The 22,865-nt window shown below is 38.1% G+C and overlaps 1 protein-coding gene across 1 annotated transcript in view; it reads left to right on the top strand.

The window, feature by feature from the left end:
• The window catches only part of RNF175 (ring finger protein 175), a 66,712-nt gene that overhangs the window by 17,800 nt on the left and 26,047 nt on the right, over positions 1 to 22,865 (top strand). Inside the window, 1 exon segment of the mRNA XM_007472083.1 lies at positions 17,586 to 17,644. Within this exon segment, the coding sequence (XP_007472145.1) occupies positions 17,586 to 17,644 (59 nt within the window).

Below are 22,865 nucleotides of genomic sequence, written 5' to 3'. Positions count from 1 at the left end.
TTCCTACCAACAGTGCAAGAGGGATCCCTTTTCTCCACACCCTCTCCAGCATTTATTGTTTGTAGATATTTTGATGAGGGCCATTCTGACCGTTGAGAGGTGATACCTCATTGTAGTTTCATTTGCATTTCTCTAATGACTAGTGATGTTGAGCATCGTTTCATGTGTTTGTTGGCAATCTGTATATCTTCTTTGGAGAAATGTCTATTTAGGTCTTCTGCCCATTTTTGGATTGGGTTGTTTATTTTTTTGTTATTGAGCTGCATGAGCTGCCTGTAAATTTTAGAGATTAATCCTTTGTCAGTTGATTCATTTGCAAATATTTTCTCCCATTCTGAGGGCTGTCTTTTGGTCTTGTTTATGGTTTCCTTTGCTGTGCAAAAGCTTTGAAGTTTCATTAGGTCCCATTTGTTTATTTTTGTTTTTATCTCCATTACTCTAGGAGATGGGTCAAGAAGGATCTTGCTGTGATTTATGTCATAGAGTGTTCTGCCTATGTTTTCCTCTACTAGTTTTATAGTGTCTGGCCTTACATTTAGCTCTTTAATCAATTTTGAGTTTATTTTTTCTGTATGGTGTTAGGGAGTGTTCTAATTTCATTCTTTCACATGTAGCTGTCCAGTTTTCCAAACACCACTTATTGAAAAGGCTGTCTTTTCTCCACTGTATATTCTGGCCTCCTTTATCAAAGATAAGGTGACCATATGTGCATGGGTTTATCTCTGGGCTTTCTATCCTGTTTCATTGATCTATATTTCTGTTTTTGTGCCAGTAGCATACTGTCTTGATTACTGTAACTTTGTAGTATAGTCTGAAGTCAGGGAGCCTGATTCCTCCAGCTCCATTTTTCTTTCTCAAGATTGCTTTGGCTCTTCAGGGTCTTTTGTGTTTCCATACAAATTGTCATATTTTTGTTCTAGTTTTGGAAAACTGCCATTAGTAGTTTGAAAGGGATTGCACTGAATCTGTAGATTGCTTTGAGTAGTATAGTCATTTTCACAATGTTGATTCTTCCAATCTAAGAACATGGAATATCTCTCCACCTGGTTGTACCACCTTTAATTTCTTTCATCAGTGTCTTATAGTTTTCTGCATACAGGTCTTTTGTCTCCTTAGGTAGGATTATTCCTAGGTATTTTATTCTTTTTGTTGCAGTGGTAAATGGGAGTGTTTCCTTAACTTCTCTTTCAGATTTCTTATCATTAGTATATAAGAATGCAAGAGATTTCTGTGCATTAATTTTGTATCCTGCTACTTTACCAAATTCATTGATTAGCTCCAGTAGTTTTCTGGTAGCATCTTTAGGATTCTCTATGTATAGTATTATGTCATCTACAGACAATGACAGTTTTACTTCTATTCTGATTTGGATTCCTTTTATTTCTTTTTCTTTTCTGACTGCTCTGGCTAAAACTTCCAAAAATATGTTGAATAATAGTGGTGAGAGTGGGCAACATTGTCTTGTTCCTGATCTCAGTGGAAATGGTCTCAGTTGTTCACCATTGAGAACAATGTTGGCTGTGAGTTTGTCATATATGGCCTTTATTATGTTGAGGAAAGTTCCCTCTATGCCTACTTTCTAGAGGGTTTTTTTATCATAAATTGTGTTGAATTTTCTCAAAAGCTATTTCTGCATCTATTGAGATGATTATATGGTTTTTATCCTTCAGTTTGTTAATTTGGTGTATCACATTGATTGATTTGCCTATACTAAAGAAGCTTTGCATGCCTGGGATAAACCCCACTTGATCATGGTGTATGATCATTTTAATGTGCTGTTGGATTCTGTTTGCTAGTATTTTGTTGAGGATTTTTGCACCTATGTTCATCAGTGATATTGGCCTGTAGTTTTCTTTTTTTGTGACATCTTTTTCTGGTTTTGGTATCAGGGTGATGGTGGCCTCGTAGAATGAGTTTGGGAGTGTTCCTCTCTCTGCCATATTTTGGAAGAGTTTGAGAAAGATAGGTGTTAGCTCTTCTCTAAGTGTTTGATAGAATTCACCTGTGAAGCCATCAGGTCCTGGACTTTTGCTTGTTGGAAGATTTTTACTCACAGTTTCTATTTCAGTGCTTGAGATTTGTGTGTTCACAGTTTCTATTTCTTCCTTGTTCAGTCTCAGAAGGTTGTGCATTTCTAAGAATTTGTCCATTTCTTCCAGGTTGTCCATTTTATTGGCATATAGTCGCTTGTAGTAATCTCTCATGATCTTCTGTATTTCTGCAGTGTCAGTTGTTACTCCTCCTTCTTCATTTCTAATTCTACTGATTTGAGTCTTTTCCCTTTTTTTCTTGATGAGTCTGGCTAATGGTTTATGAATTTTTTTTTTTTTTTTTTTTTTTTTTGCGGTACGCGGGCCTCTCACTGTTGTGGCCTCTCCCGTTGCAGAGCACAGGCTCCGGACGCGCAGGCTCAGCGGCCATGGCTCACGGGCCCAGCTGCTCCGCGGCATGTGGGATCTTCCCGGACCGGGGCACGAACCCGTGTCCCCCGCATCGGCAGGCGGACTCTCAACCACTGCGCCACCAGGGAAGCCCTATGAATTTTTTTATCTTCTCAAAGAACCAGCTTTTAGTTTTATTGATACTTGCTATTGTTTCATTTCTTTTTCCTTTATTTCTGATCTGATTTTTATGATTTCTTTCCTTCTGCTAATTTTGGGGGTTTTTTGTTCTTCTTTCTCTGATTGCTTTATGTGTAAGGTTAGGTTGTTTATTTGATATTTTTCTTGTTTCTTGAAGTAGGATTGTATTGCTATAAACTTACCTCTTAGAACTGCTTTTGCTGCATCCCATAGGTTTTGGGTCGTCATGTTTTTATTGTCATTTGTTTCTAGGTATATTTTTATTTCCCTATGATTTCTTCAGTGATTTCTTGGTTATTTAGTAGTGTATTATTCAGCCTCCATGTGTTTGTATTTTTACAGTTTTTTTTTTACTGTAATTGATATCTAGTCTCACGGCACTGTGGTCAGAAAAGATATTTGATATGATTTCGATTTTCTTAAATTTACCAACACTTGATTTGTGACCCAAGATATGATCTACCATGGAGAGTGTTCCATGAGCACTTGAGAAGAAAGTGTATTCTGTTGTTTTTGGATGGAATGTCTTATAAATATCAATTAAGTCCACCTTGTTTAATGTATCATTTAAAGCTTGTGTTTCCTTATTTATTTTCATTGTGGATGATCGGTCCATTGGTGAAAGTGGGGCATTAAAGTCCCCTACTATGATTGTGTTACTATCGATTTCCCCTTTTATGGCTGTTAGTATTTGCCTTATGTATTGAGGTGCTCCTATGTTGGGTGCATAAATATTTACCATTGTTATATCTTCTTCTTGGGTTAATCCTTGATCATTATGTAGTGTCCTTCTTTGTCTACTGTAATAGTCTTTATTTTAAAGTCTATTTTGTCTGATATGTGAATTGCTACTCCAGCTTTCTTTTGCTTTGCATTTGCATGGAATGACGTTTTCCATCCCCCTACTTTCAGTCTGTATGTGTCCTTAGGTCTGAAGTGGGTCTCTTATAGACAGCATATATACGGGTCCTGTTTTTGTATCTATTCAGCCAAATTGTGTCTTTTGGTTGGAGCATTTAATCCATTTACATTTAAGGTAATTATGATATTTATGTTCCTATTACCATTTTCTTAATTGCTTGGGTTTGTTATTGTAGGTTTTTTTCCTCTCTTGTGTTTCCTTCCTAGAGAAGTTCCTTTAGCATTTGTTGTAAAGCTGCTTGGTGATGAAGAATTCACTTAGCTTTTGCTTGTCTGTAAATGTTTTAATTTCTCTGTCGAATCTGAATAAGATCCTTTCTGGGTAATCTTGGTTGTAGTTTCTTCCCTTTCACCATTTAAAATATGTCCTGCCACTCCCTTCTGGCTTGCAGTTTCTGCTGAAAGATCAGCCGTTAACCTTATGGGGATTCCCTTGTGTGTTATTTGTTGCTTTTGCCCTGCTGCTTTTAATATTTTTTCTTTGTATTTAATTTTTGATAGTTTGATTAATATGTGTCTTGGTGTGTTTCTCCTTGGATTCATCCTGTATGGGACTCTATGTGCTTCCTGGACTTGAGTATTTCCTCTCCCATGTCAGGGGAGTTTTCAATGATAATCTCTTCAAATATTTTCTCATTTCCTTTCTTTCTCTCTTCTTCTTTTAGGACCCCGATAATTCAAATGTTGATGAATTTAATGCTGTCCCAGAGGCATCTGAGACTGTCCTCAATTCTTTTCATTCTTTTTTCTCTATTCTGCTCTGCAGTAGTTATTTCCACTGTTTTATCTTCCAGGTCACTTATCTGTTCTTCTGCCTCAGTTATTCTGCTATTGATTCATTCTAGAGAATTTTTAATTTCATTTATCGTGTTGTTCATCACTGTTTGTTTGCTTCTTTAGTTCTTCTAAGTCCTTGTTAAACGTTTCTTGTATTTTCTCCATTCTATTTCCAAGATTTTGTATATCTTTACTATAATTGCTCTGAATTCTTTTTCAGGTAGACTGCCTATTTCCTCTTCATTTGGTCTGGTGGGTTTCTACCTTGCTCCTTCGTCTGCTGTGTGTTTCTCTGTCTTCTCATTACTGTGTTTGTGGTCTCCTTTTCACAGGCTGCAGGTTCATAGTTCCCATTGTTTTTGGTGTCTGTCCCCAGTGGCTAAGGTTGGTTCAGGGGGTTGTGTAAGCTTCCTGGTGGAGGGGACTAGTGCCTGTGTTCTGGTGGATGAGGCTGAATCTTGTCTTTCTGGTGGGCAGGACCACGTCTGGTGGTGTGTTTTGTGGTGTCTGTGAACCTATGATTTTAAGCAGACTCTCTGCTAATGGGTGGGGTTGTGTTCCTGTCTTGCTAGGTTTTGTTTTTTGGTTTTTTTTTTGCAGTACGTAGGCCTCTCACTGTTGTGGCCTCTGCCGTTGCAGAGCACAGGCTCCAGACACGCAGGCTCAGCGGCCACGGCTCACGGGCCCAGCTGCTCTGTGGCATGTGGGATTTTCCCAGACCGGGGCATGAACCCATGTCCCCTGCATCGGCAGGTGGACTCTCAACCACTGCACCACCAGGGAAGCCCTTGTCTTGCTAGTTTTGTAGCATAGGGTGTCCAGCACTGTAGTTTGCTGGTTGTTGAATGGAGCTGGGTCTTAGCATTGAGATGGTGATCTCTGGGAGAGCTTTCACCATTTGATATTACGTGGAGCCAGGAGGTCTCTGGTGGTCCAATGTCCTGAACTCAGCTCTCCTACCTCAGAGGCACAGGCCTGACACCCAGCCAGAACATCAAGACCCTGTCAGCCACACGGCTCAGATGAAAAGGGAGAAAATATGAAATAAATAAATAAAATAAAATAAAATAAAGTTATTAAAATAAAAAAATATTAAATATAAAAAAATTTTAAAGTAATAAAAAAAGAAAAAAGGAAGAAAGAAGAGAGCAACCAGGCCAAAAAACTAATCCACCAATGATAACAAGCACTAAAAACTAACCTTAAAACAAAAAGGAAAGGCAGAACCCTAGGACAAATGGTAAAAGCAAAGCTATACAAACAAAATCACACAAAGAAGCATACACATACACACTCACAAAAAGAGAGAAAGGAAAAAAATATGTATATCTCTATATTTTTGAAAAGGAAGAGAGCAACAAAATCAACAAACAAATCTACCAAAGATAATCAACTCTAAATACTAAACTAAGATAAACCTAAAACCAGAAACCAGTCAGTCACATACAGCAAACCCCAAGTCTACAGTTGCTCCCAAAGTCCACCACCTCAATTTTGGGATGATTCATTGTCTATTCAGGTATTCCACAGATGCAGGGTACATCAAGTTGATTGTGGAGATTTAATCTGCTGCTCCTGAGGCTGTTGGAGGAAATTTCCTTTTCTCTCCTTTGTTTGCACAGCTCCTGTGATTCAGCTTTGGATTGGCCCCTCTTCTGTATGTAGGTCGCCTGAGGGCATCTGTTCCCCCCCAGACAGGACGGGGTTAAAGTAGCAGCTGATTAGGGGGCTCTGGCTCACTCAGGCCTGGGGAAGGGAGGGGTATGGTATGTGGGGTGAGTGGCAGAGGCCAGCATGAGGTTGCAACAGCATGTGGCGTGCCATGTGTTCTCTCGTGGAAATTGTCCCTGGATCATGGGACCCTGGCAGTGGCAGGCTGCACAGGCTCTCAGGTGGAAAGTGTGGATAGTGACCTGTGTTTGCACACACGCTTCTTGGTGGCTGCAGCAGCAGCCTTAGCATCTCATGCCCATGTCTGGTGTCTGCACTGATAGCCGCAGGTTGTGCCCGTCTCTGAAGCTCATTTAGGCGGTGCTCTGAATCCCCTCTCCTTGCGCACGCTAAAACAATGGTCTCTTGCCTCTTAGGCAGTTCCAGACTTTTTCCCAGACACCCTCCCGGCCACCGGTGGTGCACTAGCCCCCTTCAGGCTATGTTCACGCAGCCAACCGCAGTCCTCTCCCTGGGATCTGACCTCCAAAGCCCAAGCCTCAGCTCCCAGCCCCCACCCATCCTGGCGGGTGAGCAGACAAGCCTCTCAGGCTGGTGAGGGCTCGTCAGTACAGATCCTCTGTGCAGGAATCTCTCCGCTTTTCCCTCTTCACCCCTATTGCTGTGCTCTCCTCCGTGGATCTGAAGCTTCCCCACCACCACCCACTGTCTCCATCAGTGAAGGGGCTTCCTAGTGTGTGGAAACCTTTCCTCCTTCACAGCTCCCTCCCCAAGGTTCAGATCCCATCCCGATTCTTTTGTCTCTGTTTTTTCTTTTTTCTTTTGCCCTACCCAGGTATGTGGGGAGTTTCTTGCCTTTTGGGAAGTCTGAGGTCTTCTGCCAGCACTCAGTACGTGTTCTGTAGGAGTTGTTCCACATGTAGATGTATTTCTGATGTATTTGTGGGGAGGAAGGTGATCTTCATGTCTTTCTCCTCTGACATCTTGAAGGTCTCCCCTCTGCCCTCAATTCTTTTCATTCTTTTTTCTTTATTCTCTTCTGCGGTATTTTCACTATTTTATCTTCCAGATCACTTATCCATTCTTCTGCCTCAGTTATTCTGCTACTGATTCCTTCTAGAGAATTTTTAATTTCATTTATTATGTTGTTCATCATTGTTTCTTTGTTCTTTAGTTCTTCTAGGTCCTTGTTAAGTGTTTCTTGAATTTTCTCTATTCTATTTCCAAGATCTTTACTATCATTACTCTGAATTCTTTTTCAGGTAAACTGCTTATTTCCTCTTCATTTGTTTGGCCTGGTGGGTTTTTACTTTGCTCCTTCATCTGCTGTGTGTTTCTCTGTCTTCTCATTTTGCTTAACTTACTGTGTTTGGGGTCTCTTTTTTGCAGGCTGCATGTTTGTAGTTCCCGTTGTTTTTGGTGTCTGCCCCCAGTGGCTGAGGTTGGTTCAGTGGGTTGTGTAGGCTTCCTGGTGGAGGGGACTAGTGCCTGTGTTCTGGTGGATGAGGCTGGATCTTGTCTTTCTGGTGGGCAGGACCACATCTGGTGATGGGTTTTGGGGTGTCTGTGAACTTATTATGATTTTAGGCAGCCTCTCTGCTAATAGGTGTGGTTGTGTTCCTTTCTTGCTAGTTGTTTGGCACGAGGTTTCCAGCACTGGAACTTGCTGGGCGTTGAGTGGAGCTGGGTGTTAACTTTGAGACAGAGATCTCTGGGGAGGGCTGTCACCGACTGGTATTATGTGGAACCAGGAGGTCTCTGGTGGTCCAATGTCTTGGACTTGGCCATCCCACCTCAAAGGCTCAGGCTTGACACCTGGCTGGAGCACCAAGACCCTGTCAGTCACACGGCCAGGTACATGGGGAGTTTCTTGCTTTTGGGGAAGTCTGATGTCTTCTGCCAGCATTCAGTAGGTGTTCTGTAGGAGTTGTTCCACATGTAGATCTATTTTTGATGTATTTCTGGGAAGGAAGGTGATCTCCACGTCTTACTCCTCTGCCATCTTGAAGGTCCTCTCCCTGGCTCTTTTCTATAAGGGGCCATATAGTAAAGTTTATTTCCATGATTTGATATTGTAACTTCCACCAGTATATTAGTAGTATATTATTATATATAACTTAATTATAATTACTATAATAATAGTTACTCCATAGTAATAATAATTATTGTATCACTATAACAATATACTTATATATGAAATACTAGATATAAATTTATATATAACTATTACATCTTATTATAGTTGTAATAAGTGCTTTTTGTACATTATCTAAGTTACCCTGGGAGATAATAATTTTTTTCTTCCCTTTGTGAAATATAGTTCAGAGAGATTAAATAACTTGGTCAAGGTCATATCACTAATTAGTTGCAGAGAGGAGACAAGAATCCAACCTCACTAGTTATTTTCTCTCATATCAAGGATCAGTTCCTTCAATATCTCTGAATCACGGTTTCCTAATCTGCAAAATGCAAACACTGCGGATAAGAGCCCATCTCCCAGACTTGTGATTCAGAATATTTCCCTGTGAGAATTTCTAGATACACAGTGAGTGTTCAGTACCATTAGTTGACTCTGAATACATTCAAAGGTTATGACTTGTATATAACATTTGTGCAAATTTAATCATACACTGTAAAAGCAGTTTACTAATAAGAGTCTTTTTCTGAATGCTTTTGTAAAACTAAAATGAATACATTTATTTACACCCATTAATTTACATTCTCTGCTAGGAGATTTTGATGTATTGTTTGTTCAAACATCACATCTGTTTACCCTGTCTTAGCACACCCTCCTACTCTGCCATCTGCTTTGTCTGGGAGTATTCCCCAGGCTGGTTCTGTGAGATGTATTACCAGGAACCAGGGGCAGGCTGTGAAGAGAAGAGCACTGGTTTAGGAGTTAGACGACTCTAGCTACTCATCTTACCACAGTGAGCCTCAGTTTCCTGATCTTTAAAATGAAGGAATTTTTAAAAATAGGAAGGCCTTCCAGTTTCAGCTCTAATATAAGAAGCTTAAAAGTCATCACTCCCATATAACAAGAAAAAAAAAAAAAAAGCTGAACAAACTGAATGTCAGTGACTTTTCCTGGACCTATCAGAGAATTGAGGTCACAGGGAAAGCCATCACCCACAAAACTGGAAAGACAGATGAATACAGGAACTCAAAACTAAGATCTGTTTATTGGGAGCAGAAGCTGCAAGAAACATAAACTGGAGGAAACACTTAATGGGTAACTTGGAAGAATTGCTGGGAGTAGAGTTTAGGCCAGTGTGAGAGTGAGAAACTTCCCGGGCCACAATCTTAAGGACTGCCCATATTTTTGTAGATTTTACCTCGAAGGATCCCACCAAGTCTTCTCATGGTAAAGAGCCAAGAAAAACTTTTGTGCTTCTGACGGTTAGGGGAAAAGTTAATTATTTTGAACTAGACCCCGAGTGTTCACCATGACAAAGACCTGCACCGCAAGGGAAAAGATTTTATCAGAGCCTTAGTCAATGTGCAGAAAGGGAAATTACCCAACTCCAGGCCTCTCTAGCCTTCCTGTCTCACCTCAGGGGAAAACAAAAAGTTCAGAAACACTGTGAAGGTCGTAGTATAGGGACTACTAAAAGACCAAGGCTTAATCACAGAATAATAGAACACTTCCACTGCCCATCACCTGACCCCCACATCATCAGGCATCCAGAAAACAGTGGATTACAGCTGAAAGAGCTGCAAGCTACACAAGAATGCGTTTCTAGGGAAACCAGTGACAAAAAGAGAGACACAAACACGTATACTAATGGAAATTGAAGCCTCTAACACATGGCAAACATCAAACACAGCCCAACTCCTAGCCAAATTAACACAAAATCTCACACTATATGTTCTTACTACCCAAATAAGAACCTCAATAAGAACTTCTCAACCAAAAATTACAAGTCATGCTAAGGGGAGAAGAGTTCAAAACTAGTTCAAAATCTAGTTCTTTGAGAAGATCAATAAATTTAATAAACCTCTAGCCAGCTAACAAAGAAAAATAAGAGAGAGAACACAAATTACTAATATAAGAAAAGAATAAAGGGTCATTATTACTGATCTCATGGACATAAAAAGCAAATAAATGAATATTATGAACAACTGTATGCCTACAAGTTTAGATGAAATAGACTAATTCCTTGAAAGACTCAAACTATACCAGAACTCACATAAGGAGAAATAGTCTGAATAAGCCTTATATCTATCTTTAAAAATTGAATCAATAATTAATAACCTTCCAAAACATAAAGCACCAGGTCTAGATGGTTTCACTCGTGAATTCTACCGAACATTTAAGGAAGAAATGATACCAATTCTCTACAATCTCTCTAGAAAGTCGAAGCAGAGGAAATATTTCAGAACGCATTCTTTGAGGCCAGCATTATCCTAATACCTCAACCAGATGAAGACATTATAAGAAAGAGAAACTCTAGACCAGTATCTCTCATGAAAATAATTGTAAAAATCCTAAACAAAATAGAAGCAAATTGAATTAAACCATGCATTTAAAAGAATTATACATCATGACCAAGTGGAATTTGTTCCAGGTAGGTAAGATTGGTTCAACAATTAAAAATCAGTTTATGCAATCAACCACACCAAGAGGGTAAAGAAGAAAACTTACATGATTATATTAATGGATGTAGAAAAAGCATCTGACAAGGTCCAACACCCATGCATATAAAAACTCTCAGCAAACTAGAAATAGAGGGGAACTCTTCAACTTGATAAGAATATCTACAAAAAACCTACCCTAACATTATACTTAATGGTGAGAAACTGGATGCTTTCCCCTTAAGATAAGGAAGAAGACAAAAATGTCTCCTCTTATCACCCCAATTCGTCATTGTACTGGAAGTCCTGGCTAGTACAATAAGACAAAAAAAGGAAATAAAAGGTATACAGATTGGGAAGGAAGAAATAAAACCATCTTTGTTTGTAGATGACATGTTTGTCTCTATGGAAAACTCCAAAAAAATCAACAAAAAACTCCTGGAAATAATAAGTAATTATAGCAAGGTTGCAGGAAACGAGGTCAATATACAAAAGTCAATTACTTTCTTATATACTAGAAATGAATAATTAGAATTTGAAATTAAAACACAATACCATTTGCAATAATTAGGAAGGAAATACTTAGGTACAAATCTAGCAAAATATGTACAAGAGCTATATGCAAAAACTGAGAAGATCGCAAATAAATGGAAAGATAATCAATGTTCATGGATTGGAAAGTTCAATATTGTCAAGATGTTGATTCTTTCCAACTTGATCTAAAGGTTCTACAATCCCAATCAAAATCCCAGCAACCTATTTTGTGAACATTGACAAACTGATTCTACAATTTATAAGAAAAGGCAAATCACCTAGAATAGACAGCACAACAATGAAGAACAATGTTGGAGGAGTGATGCTCCCCAACTTCAAGATTTACTATAAAGCTGTAGTAATGACTACAGTGTGGTATTGGTGAAAGAATAGACACATAGATCAATGGAACTGAATAGAGAGCCCATAAATAGACGCCCAAAAATATAGTCAACTGATCCATGACAAAGGAGCAAAAAGGCAATTCAATGGAGCAAGGATATCTTTCAACAAATGGTACTGAAAAATTGGCCATCCATATGCAAAAAAATTAATAATAATCTAGACAATCTAGACATAGAACTTATGTATTTCACAAAAATGAACTCAAAATGGATCATGGACCTAAATGTAAAATGCAAAACTATAAAACTTCTAGAAGATAACACAGGAAAAATATCTAGATGAATTTGTATTTGGTGATGAGTTTTTAGATACAACACCTAAAGCATGACCCAGGAAAGAAAATATTGGTAAGTTGGATTTTATTTGAAGTAAAAAGTGCTCTTTGAAAGACACTGTTAAGGGAATGAAAAGACAAGCTACAAACTGGGAGAAAGTAACTATAAAATACATACTTAATAAAGGACTGCTATTCAAAATATACTTAAAGCTCAATCATAGGAAATCAACTCAGTTAAATGTCAAAATATCTAAAAAGACAGCTCATCAAGGAAGATATACAGATGGCAAATAAGCATATGAAAAGAAGCTCACCATCATTTGTCATTAGGGAATTGCAAGTTAAAACAATAATGAGTTGCAAATACATGCTTATTACAATGGTTAAAATAAAAAATCTAACAATACCAAATGCTGATGAGGATGTGGAGCAGCAGGAACCCTTGCTGTGTGGGAATGCAAAATGGTAAAGCCATTTTGGAAGGCAGCTGGGCAGTCTCCCACAAAGCTAAACGTAGCCTTATGATTCAGTGATCACTACTAGGTATTTACTCAATTGAATTGAAACCTACATTCACACAAAAACCTGCATGAAAATATTTATAGCACCTTTACTCATAATCACTGCAAACTGGAAGCAACCAAGATGTCCTTTAAAATATGAATGAATAAGCAAACTGTGGTACCTCCATACAATGAAGCATTAGTCAGCAGTAAAAAGATATGGGCTATCAAGCCACAAAAAGACATGGAGGAACAAGCCAATATGAAAAGACTATATACTGTATGATTCCAATTATATGACATTCTGGAAAATGCAAAAACAAAGACAATAAAATGATCAGTGGTTGCCAGTGGCTCAGGGAAGGAAAAGGATAAGGATAAGAAAGTGAAATGGGAATTTAAAGCAGTAAAACTGATCTGTATGATACTGTAATTTTGCTTACAAGATATCATGCATTTGTCAAATCCCATTGAACACACAGCACAAAAAGCAGACCTTAAGGTATGCAAATTTAAAAAAATCATTTAGGAAGGTTAGGGAATCCCAGGGAGAAATGCAGACCGTGAAGAGAAAATCTAAGTGCATTACAAGTGTGTGAAACAACCTCATTGAAGGGAATTAGGGGAAAAGGTGCTGCTCTGAGTACCTTTGGAAATGAGGAGTCTGTAAGATGAAGGCAATAGGAGCTGCATGTGATCACTAGTGGGTAAGGTTGTTTCCCATGCGGTACAGGTTAACAATTCTGATACTCCTATATTTGTGTACTGGGATGGAACAATTCAGTCAATCAATGATAAATGGTGGGAGTGGGAGTTTACAGATAAAAAAGGGAGGAATTTAGAAAAAAAGTAGCAAGTACACACACAATAATGTGTGTGAACAGCTTTGTACATTGAAGGTATTATTATTATCTATACATAATATTTATGCCCTGAAGGTATTATTTATTATGCATGAAGTATTATTCCTTTCACATTATTTCATGCATAATTTGGACCAGGTACTTCAGAGGCAAGAGACCAATCCAAAAGCTCAGAATTTTTTCAGATACAGCTTTTAACAAATTTGTCTGTCTTCCGAAGTGCTCATTTAATTTGTCTAGACTGATTCTGTTGTATGGTCTATAGGAGCTGTGTATATCAGAGAAGCTTATCATAAATACATAAAGCAAAGGAAACAGGTTATTAAGAAAATAAAGTTGAAAAATATAACATTAACTGCTCCTAGGTGATGCCAAAAAGTGTGGGTAGAAAGTAGAAGATTTTTCATATTTTGTTTGAGATACTACTAAATACCTGAATGTTTGCAAATACACAATCACATTTTTAGCACAACATAGACTGAACATCTGGATATTTGAATTTTTCTCTTTCCAGCTGCTAGTGTTGATACAGTATACACATAAGCAAAGCCTCAAAGTTAAATTATTCCCAAATGCTTTTAACAGCATTTAATTAAAAATAAAATTTCATTCAACAACACCCTCGCCACCTTCTTTTATGTATCCTGTTTTTCGTATCTGCAGGAAGTGGAGGAGGGTGCACCAAAAAAGAATCTTTCTACTGCTCTTCAAATCAATAGAAGGCTTGATGAGTAAATACACAGAATTTCAGCTTCAGATACACTGTTAACTTGCCTCAATACACAGGGAAATAATTTGCCACAGATTGAAAATTTGCTTTATTTAAATCAAACTTCCTGCCTATTAATATCTGTGAAACACTAGAACATATTACTGTACCAATAAAGTGTTATCTATTCAAATCTTTTTAATACACAAATACATACATAGTTGCATACATACTTACATGTATACATATATGCCACTGCAGAATCTCCTTTAAGAATTTAAGTAGCAAAATCAACAGTCAATTGATTTGAAGAGAGAAATATGGAGCAAGTGAATTTCTAAGACCCCTTCATATGCCAGGATTCCGTACTTTTACTTGTTCAATTTGTCCACACTCTCCTTCATTGACTTTGAACTGATAGCAGCAATATTTCCTGGAGCCAGGAAATTATAATTTTCTGCTTACCTCTGAGCATCCCTCTGCTCTCCCTCCAGCCCCACCCATACAAATACACACAGACACACCACAAATGGTTGCAGATAGTTTAGGATTTGTAGCGCAAAGGGAATGGGCATAACACAACTTTCTTTCTCTTTTTCTTTCTTTCTCTTTTTCTTTCTTTCTTTATCTTTCTTTCTTTCTTTCTTTCTTTCTTTCTTTCTTTCTTTCATACTGTGTGACTCATTCATCATTCTGTACAATTAGACAAATGAAAAGATTCCTTTGTTTTGACTTGATTAGCAGTTCTTTTCAGATTCATTATGTTCGTGGCTGCAAGAACAAACATGGTACCTTTCAGCAGCATCTTATTCATCAGGAAATTCCTCCTGCCATGATACGTGGGTGGGGAGGACAGGGTGATGTGATCCAGATGCACAGGCTAACCTTTGCCAGGAATGCAGATGTGTTTTATCCGCACATGCCCAGATGGTGACCCCTCTGGCATTATTAATGTGTCCCAGCTGCCAGGCTTCCTCCTTTGCATGCATGTGCCTCAATTTCACATATTTCATGTGTTTATTTATGAGGCACAACATTCCTACATTTCATATGTGGCAGTTATTATTAAAAATGAGAAGTTCTAACTGCTCTGGAAATTGATAAAGAATCTTTTAAATTGCTCTGAAATGTGGCCCTCATTTCAAAATGAGTTCTCATACAATTATTGAATTCATCATGCAAACTTCTGACCTTTCCCTTTGCATGCTGAGAAAACACGGCACTGGGTATCCACTTTAAAGATAGTTAAGAAATTAAATATTTGCAGACACAATACATTATAATGATTTTTTGCTTTCCTTTTATTTCTGATCTCCAAGGCCTATTTTTTTTTAAGTAGCGTGTGTATACATTTGAACATTGTTATTTACTGTTAATTAAATCCAGGCATCAAGTAAGAGAAATTTGGCATCTTCTAGAAATAGGTTGTACTTATAGACCTACAGGGAAAGAACTAGTTTTATAAGAATATAGTCCAGTCATCACTTCAAACTGTAAAAGAGTGTAGCTCCACTGATTAGAGGAAATGGATTAGTCTTGTAAATTTTGGCTTATAATCTAAAGTATAAAACATAGGAGCATGGTAGTTTCACTAAATTAAACTGAACTGAATCTTAACTTTTTATTTTAAAAAAATTCAGCATTTTATGGGGTAGATATAAAAATGAATCAAATTCTTAAAACAAAAAGGTGAAAAATGCAAATGAGAGATGATCAGATTTTGAAAGATGGAGTTTATGTCCATTTCCTCTTTTAATATCAGAAGTAATAAACTAAGAAAAAAGTCAAAATCTATCATTTATCATGGCTAACAATCTCCATGATCAGCTATGGGAAATTAATGATCTAGATACGGAGGAGATTTTTCAAGGGGTTGCACACTTTCATTATCACTATCTTGAGTCCTGGTTACCTAGCATGTGGTTTGTGGCCCTCATGAAAACTACTCTACTTCCTTAAGTAAAGCCTGTTTTTCCTGTTTAGATATATACATCTTCATCTCAATTTCAGAAAGAAAAGTGCAAACTCATTCATTAGCTTTGACGGTACCCACAAAGTAGAATGGAAAATTAAAGCAATGATCTGACTAATTTGGACAGAAGTAAAGAGTATTTACTCTTCCCTGAAAGTACTGCCTGTAATTTAAAGATAAAAAAAGTAAGCTATTATAAGATAGTTTTTCCTGAACTCTCCAAATAGTTACTTCAGATTTGATCTGTGTGTATTTTTGTTCAAATGCATATATATTATAACAATTGTAGTGTTCTCTGAAAGAAGATTTAGAGCCACTCTAAGAAGACTTCAGATCCAGGCCATTTATGAGATGAAGAAATAAAAAGAATAAAAAGCCTGGAAGATGTCTTCTTATTTGACATGGAAAGAAGAATGGCTGTGGCCTTGGGCCTTTTTGGTTTAAATCTTGAAGTTCTATCAAATAATTTTGGTTATTGACTTTGAGACTATTATAACCAAGTTCTTATTAAAGGACCCAAAAATATACTCACAAACTTTTTTTTCTAAGCCACCTCTTTTTATCACGAAGATGAAGAAAGTAAACAAACAAATGACATCAGTCTTTTTTATACTCAGATGACAAACATGTGACCTGCGTGCTCTGGCAACTTTTTCCACATCACTGGCAGACATAACTAACTGATCATGATACTCTTTACTGCTAAACTAAGACCCAAGCTCAGAATCTTCCTCAACAAAGTATTGCCAGGTGCCACTACCTATTAAAGTCTACACCTGAGACAAAACTTCTTTGCCAGCCTCCTCGTATATTGGTGCTGAGCATATATAAGTGGTTAGTCTGAATGTGATAAAACATAAAAGATCAAAGGTTATTGCTATTGTGCTTTTTATAAGGAGGTGAGTAGCTGGCATTAGGCCTGATCTGTAGAGTAAGAGTGTCACTATGGTAACCATAACAAGTCATTGACCTGACAGCTCATCAGCACAGTCTATCCTGCTTCCTGCCAAGTGGGATTGAGGCCAGCAAACTTAAAGGACCCTCTGAAGGCTACTTGGACTCAGGTCAGTGGTATAGGCCACAAAGGGGTTACACACAGAGGGACACGAAAGAGTCTGATCCACATCTGGGGCTGCCTGGACAGGGCACCAATAACTGAAGAGAAAAGGCAAGAAGAAATATGGTGGGTTGCAGATCCAATCATCAGGGACAAGGTAACCCAACAGTTGGGATGCGAGAGTAGCCCTGCAGAACGCAGTGGGACAGCAGGCAAGAGAGTCCCAGACGCTGCTGCATCGACATCACTCCCTCCTTTGCCATCGCAGTGCATTTGCGAATGTGCTGTCATAGTAACAACAGCCACTTGGCTCCCTGTAGCTCAGTACTGCTTCCAGAGCACTTTCCCTGCTGTGATCTCATTTGTTCCCCACCTCAGTCAACACAGGGGAAGAAGACATTGTGTCCCCCGATTTTACCACTAAAGTGCAGCTCATTTGTCCAAAATCACATAGCTGTTGCACCCTAAAGTTCCTTTCATCTGAAATATCTGTAGAAGGAGGTGACAGAAGATGCATATTTTGGATTATTTCCCATCCTAATGTTCAAATAACTGTGCCTTCCACAGCTGCACATGTATAGAGCAGCTTGCAGGTGCGTGGTGAGCCAGGTGCATGTTCCAGACAGGATGGTGAAGGTGGCTTCCCCCCGCCCCAGAGTAGCTCCTGAATCGTGTAATAGTAGATGTGCCATCTGGCCCTCAGTCACTGAAGGAGCCTTTCTGTTTATCTCTCTGACAGCTGGTGACCCTATTGCAGATGTGGGTTGTCCCTTAGTATTTCACAATAAAACTTCACTGGTGGTGGAGACAGGAGAAGATGATGGAAGACTAGGACGTGGAGATCACCTTCCTCCCCACAGATACATCAGAAATACATCTACACGTGGAACTGCTCCTATAGAACACCTACTGAACGCTGGCAAAAGACCTCAGACCTCCCAAAAGCCATGTGGAGGACAGTCTCTTGGTGCTCCAGCCAAGCGTCAGGGCTGTGTCTCTGAGGTGGGAGAGCCAACTTCAGGACACTGGTCCACAAGAGACCTCCCAGCTCCACATAATAACAAACGGCAAAAATCTCCCAGAGATCTCCATCTCAACACCAACACCCAGCTTCACTCAATGACAAGCAAGCTACAGTGCTGGACATCCTATGCCAAACAACTAGCAAGACAGGAACAGAGCCCCATCCATTAGCAGAGAGTATGCCGAGAATCATAAAAAGGCCACAGACACCCCAAAACACACCATCAGATGTGGACCTGCCCACCAGAAAGACAAGATCCAGCCTCATCCACCAGAACATAGGCACTAGTCCCCTCCACCAGGAAACCTACACAACCCACTGAACCAACCTTAGCCACTGGGGATAGACACCAAAAACAACGGGAACTATGAACCTGCAGCCTGCAAAAAGGAGACCCCAAATACAGTAAGATAAGCAAAATGAAAAGACAGAAAAACACACAGCAGAGGAAGGAGCAAGATAAAAACCCACCAGACCTAACATACGAACAGCAAATAGGCAGTCTACCTGAAAAAGAATTCAGAATAATGATAGTAAAGATGATCCAAAATCTTGGAAATAGAATAGAGAAAACTCAAGAAACACTTAACAAGGACCTAGAAGAACTAAAGAGGAAACAAGCAAAGATGAATAACACAATGAATGAAATTAAAAATACTCTAGAAGGGATCAGTAGCAGAATAACTGAGGCAGAAGAACGGATAAGTCACCTGGAAGATAAAATAGTGGAAATAACTACTTCAGAGCAGAATAAAGAAAAAAGAATGAAAGGAACTGAGGATAGTCTCAGGCACCTCTAGGACAACATTAAACGTACCAACATTCGAATTATAGGGGTGTCAGAAGAAGAAGAGAAAAAGAAAGGGACTGAGAAAATATTTGAAGAGATTATAGTTGAAAACTTCCCAAATATGGGAAAGGAAATAGTTAATCAAGTCTAGGAAGAACATAGAGTCCCATACAGGATAAATCCAAGGAGAAACACACCAAGACACATATTAATCAAACTATCAAAAATTAAATACAAAGAAAAAGTATTAAAAGCAGCAAGGGAAAAACAACAAATAACACACAAAGGAATCCCCATAAGGTTAACAGCTGATCTTTCAGCAGAAACTCTGCAAGCCAGAAGGGAGTGGCAGGACATATTTAAAGTGATGAAGGAGAAAAACCTACAACCAAGATTACTCTAAACAGCAAGGATCTCATTCAGATTTGATGAAGAAATTAAAACCTTTACAGACAAGCAAAACCTAAGAGAGTTCAGCACCACCAAACCAGCTTTACAACAAATGCTAAAGGAACTTCTCTAGGCAGGAAACACAAGAGAAGGAAAAGACCCACAATAACAAACCCAAAACAATTAAGAAAATGGTAATAGGAACATACATATCGATAATTACCTTAAATGTAAATGGATTAAATGCTCCCACCAAAAGACACAGACTGGCTGAATGGATACAAAAACAAGACACTTATATATGCTGTCTACATATATAAGTGGGTCTACAAGAGACCCACTTCAGACCTAAGGACACGTACAGACTGAAAGTGTGGGGCTGGAAAAAGATATTCCATGCAAATGGAAATCAGAAGAAAGCTGTAGTAGCAATTCTCATTGCAGACAAAATAGACTTTAAAATAAAGACTATTACAAGAGACAAAGAAGGACACTACATAATGATCAAGGGATCAATCCAAGAAGAAGATATAACAATTGTAAATATTTATGCACCCAACATAGGAGCACCTCAATACATAAGACAAATACTAACAGCCATAAAAGGAGAAATCGACAGTAACACAATCATAGTAGGGAACTTTAACACCCCACTTTCACCAATGGACAGATCATCCAAAATGAAAATAAATAAGAAAACACAAGCTTTAAATGACACATTAAACAATATGGACTTAATTGATATTTATAAGACATTCCATCCAAAAACAACAGAATATACATTATTCTCAAGTGCTCATGGAACATTCACCAGGATAGATCATATCTTGGTGTCACAAATCTAGCCTTGGTAAATTTAAGAAAATTGAAATCTTATCAAGCATCTTATCTGACCACAATGCTATCAATTACAGGAAAAAATCTGTAAAAAATACAAACACATGGAGGTTAAACAATACACTACTTAATAACGAAGTGATCACTGAAGAAATCAAAAAGGAAATCAAAAAATACCTAGAAAAAAATGACAATGGAGACATGACGACCCAAAACCTATGGGATGCAGCAAAAGCAGCTCTAAGAAGGAAGTTTATAGCAATACAATCCTACCTTAAGAAACAGGAAACATCTCAAATAAACAACCTAACCTTGCACCTAAAGCAATTAGAGAAAGAAGAACAAAAATACCCCAAAGTTAGCAGAAGGAAAGAAATCATAAAGATCAGATCAGAAATAAATGAAAACGAAATGAAGGAAACGATAGCAAAGATCAATAAAAATAAAAGCTGGTTCTTTGAGAAGATAAACAAAATTGATAAACCATTAGCCAGACTCATCAAGAAAAAAAAGGGAGAAGACTCAAATCAATAGAATTAGAAATGAAAAAGGAGAAGTAAGAACTGACACTGCAGAAATACAAAGGATCTTGAGAGATTACTACAAGCAACTCTATGTCAATAAAATGGACAACCTGGAAGAAATGGACAAATTCTTAGAAATTCACAACCTGCCGAGACAACCAGGAAGAAATAGAAACTGTGAACACACAAATCACAAGCACTGAAATAGAAACTGTGAGTAAAAATCTTCCAACAAACAAAAGCCCAGGACCAGATGGCTTCACAGGCGAATTCTATAAACACTTAGAGAAGAGCTAACACCTATCCTTCTCAAACTGTTCCAAAATATAGCAGAGGGAGGAACACTCCCAAACTCATTCTACGAGGCCACAATCACTCTGATACCAAAACCAGACAAAGATGTCACAAAGAAAGAAAACTACAGGCTAATATCACCGATGAACTTAGATGCAAAAATCCTCAACAAAATACTAGCAAACAGAATCCAACAGCACATTAAAAGGATCATACACCATGATCAAGTGGGGTTTATTCCAGGAATGCAAGGATTCTTCAATATACGCAAATCAATCAGCATGATACACCATATTAACAAATTGAAGGAGAAAAAACATATGATCATCTCAATAGATGCAGAGAAAGCTTTCAACAAAATTCAACACCCAATTATGATAAAAACCATCCAGAAAGTAAGCATAGAGGGAACTTTCCTCAACCTAATAAAGGCCATATATGACAAACCCACAGCCAACATCGTTCTCAATGGTGAAAAACTGAAACCATTCCCACTAAGATCAGGAACAAGACAAGGTTGCCCACTGTCACCACTCTTATTCAACGTAGTTTTGGAAGTTTTAGCCACAGCAATCAGAGAAGAAAAGGAAATAAAATGAATCCAAATTGGAAAAGAAGAAGTAAAGCTGTCACTGTTTGCAGATGACATGATATTATACATAGAGAATCCTAAAGATGCTACCAGAAAACTACTAGAGCTAATCAATGGATGTGGTAAAGTAGCAGGATACATAATTAATGCACACAAATCTCTTGTATTCCTATACGCTAATAATGAAAAATCTGAAAGTGAAATTAAGAACACACTCCCATTTACCATTGCAACAAAAAGAATAAAATATCTAGGAATAAACCTACTTAAGGAGCAAAAGACCTGTATGCAGAAAATTATAAGACACTGATGAAAGAAATTAAAGATGATACAAATAGATGGAGAGATATACCATGTTCTTGGATTGGAAGAATCAACATTGTGAAAATGACTCTACTACCCAAAGCAATCTGCAGATTCAATGCAATCCCTATCAAACTCCCACTGGCATTTTTCACAGAACTAGAACAAAAAATTTCACCATTTGTATGGAAACACAAAAGACCCCTAATAGCCAAAGCAATCTTGAGAAAGAAAAATGGAGCTGGAGGAATCAGGCTCCTGACTTCAGACTATACTACAAAACTACAGTAATCAAGACAGTATGGTACTGGCATAAAAACAGAAATATAGGTCAATGGAACAGGATAGAAAGCCCAGAGATAAACCCACGCACATATGGTCACCTTATCTTTGATAAAGGAGGCAAGAATATACAGTGGAGGAAAGACAGCCTCTTCAATAAGTGGTGCTGGGAAAGCTGGACAGGTACATGTAAAAATATGAAATTAGAACACTCCTTAACACCATACACAAAAATAAACTCAAAATGGATTAAAGACCTAAATGTAAGACCAGACCCTATCAAACTCTTAGAGGAAAACATAGGCAGAACACTATATGACATAAATCACAGCAAGATCCTTTTTGACCCACCTCCTAGAGAAATGGAAATAAAAACAAAAATAAAAAAATGGGACCTAATGAAACTTCAAAGCTTTTGCGCAGCAAAGGAAACCATAAACAAGACCAAAAGACAGCCCTCAGAATGGGAGAAAAAATTTGCAAATGAAGCAACTGACAAAGGATTAATCTCCAAAATTTATAAGAAGCTCATGCAGCTCAATAACAAAAAAACAAACAACCCAATCCAAAAATGGGCAGAAGACCTAAATCGACATTTCTCCGAAGAAGATATAGAGATTGCCAACAAACACATGAAAGAATGTTCAACATCATTAATCATTAGAGAAATGCAAATCAAAATTACAGTGAGATATCATCTCACACCGGTCAGAATGGCCATCATCAAAAAATCTAGAAACAGTAAATGCTGGAGAGAGTGTAGAGAAAAGGGAACACTCTTGCACTGTTGGTGGGAATGTGAATTGGTACAGCCACTATGGAGAACAGTATGGAGGTTCCTTAAAAAACTACAAATAGAACTACCATATGACTCAGTAATCTCATTACTGGGCATATCCCCTGAGGAAACCAGAATTCAAAAAGAGTCATGTCCCAAAATGTTCATTGCAGCTCTATTTGCAATAGCCAGGACATGGGAGCAA

The sequence above is a fragment of the Lipotes vexillifer genome, unplaced genomic scaffold, assembly GCF_000442215.2.
Source record: "Lipotes vexillifer unplaced genomic scaffold, Lipotes_vexillifer_v1.1 scaffold498, whole genome shotgun sequence".
In the NCBI taxonomy this organism is placed as follows: domain Eukaryota; kingdom Metazoa; phylum Chordata; class Mammalia; order Artiodactyla; family Lipotidae; genus Lipotes; species Lipotes vexillifer.
Note: the sequence above shows the minus strand (reverse complement) of the source record. Positions and strands in the feature narration are given on the sequence as shown.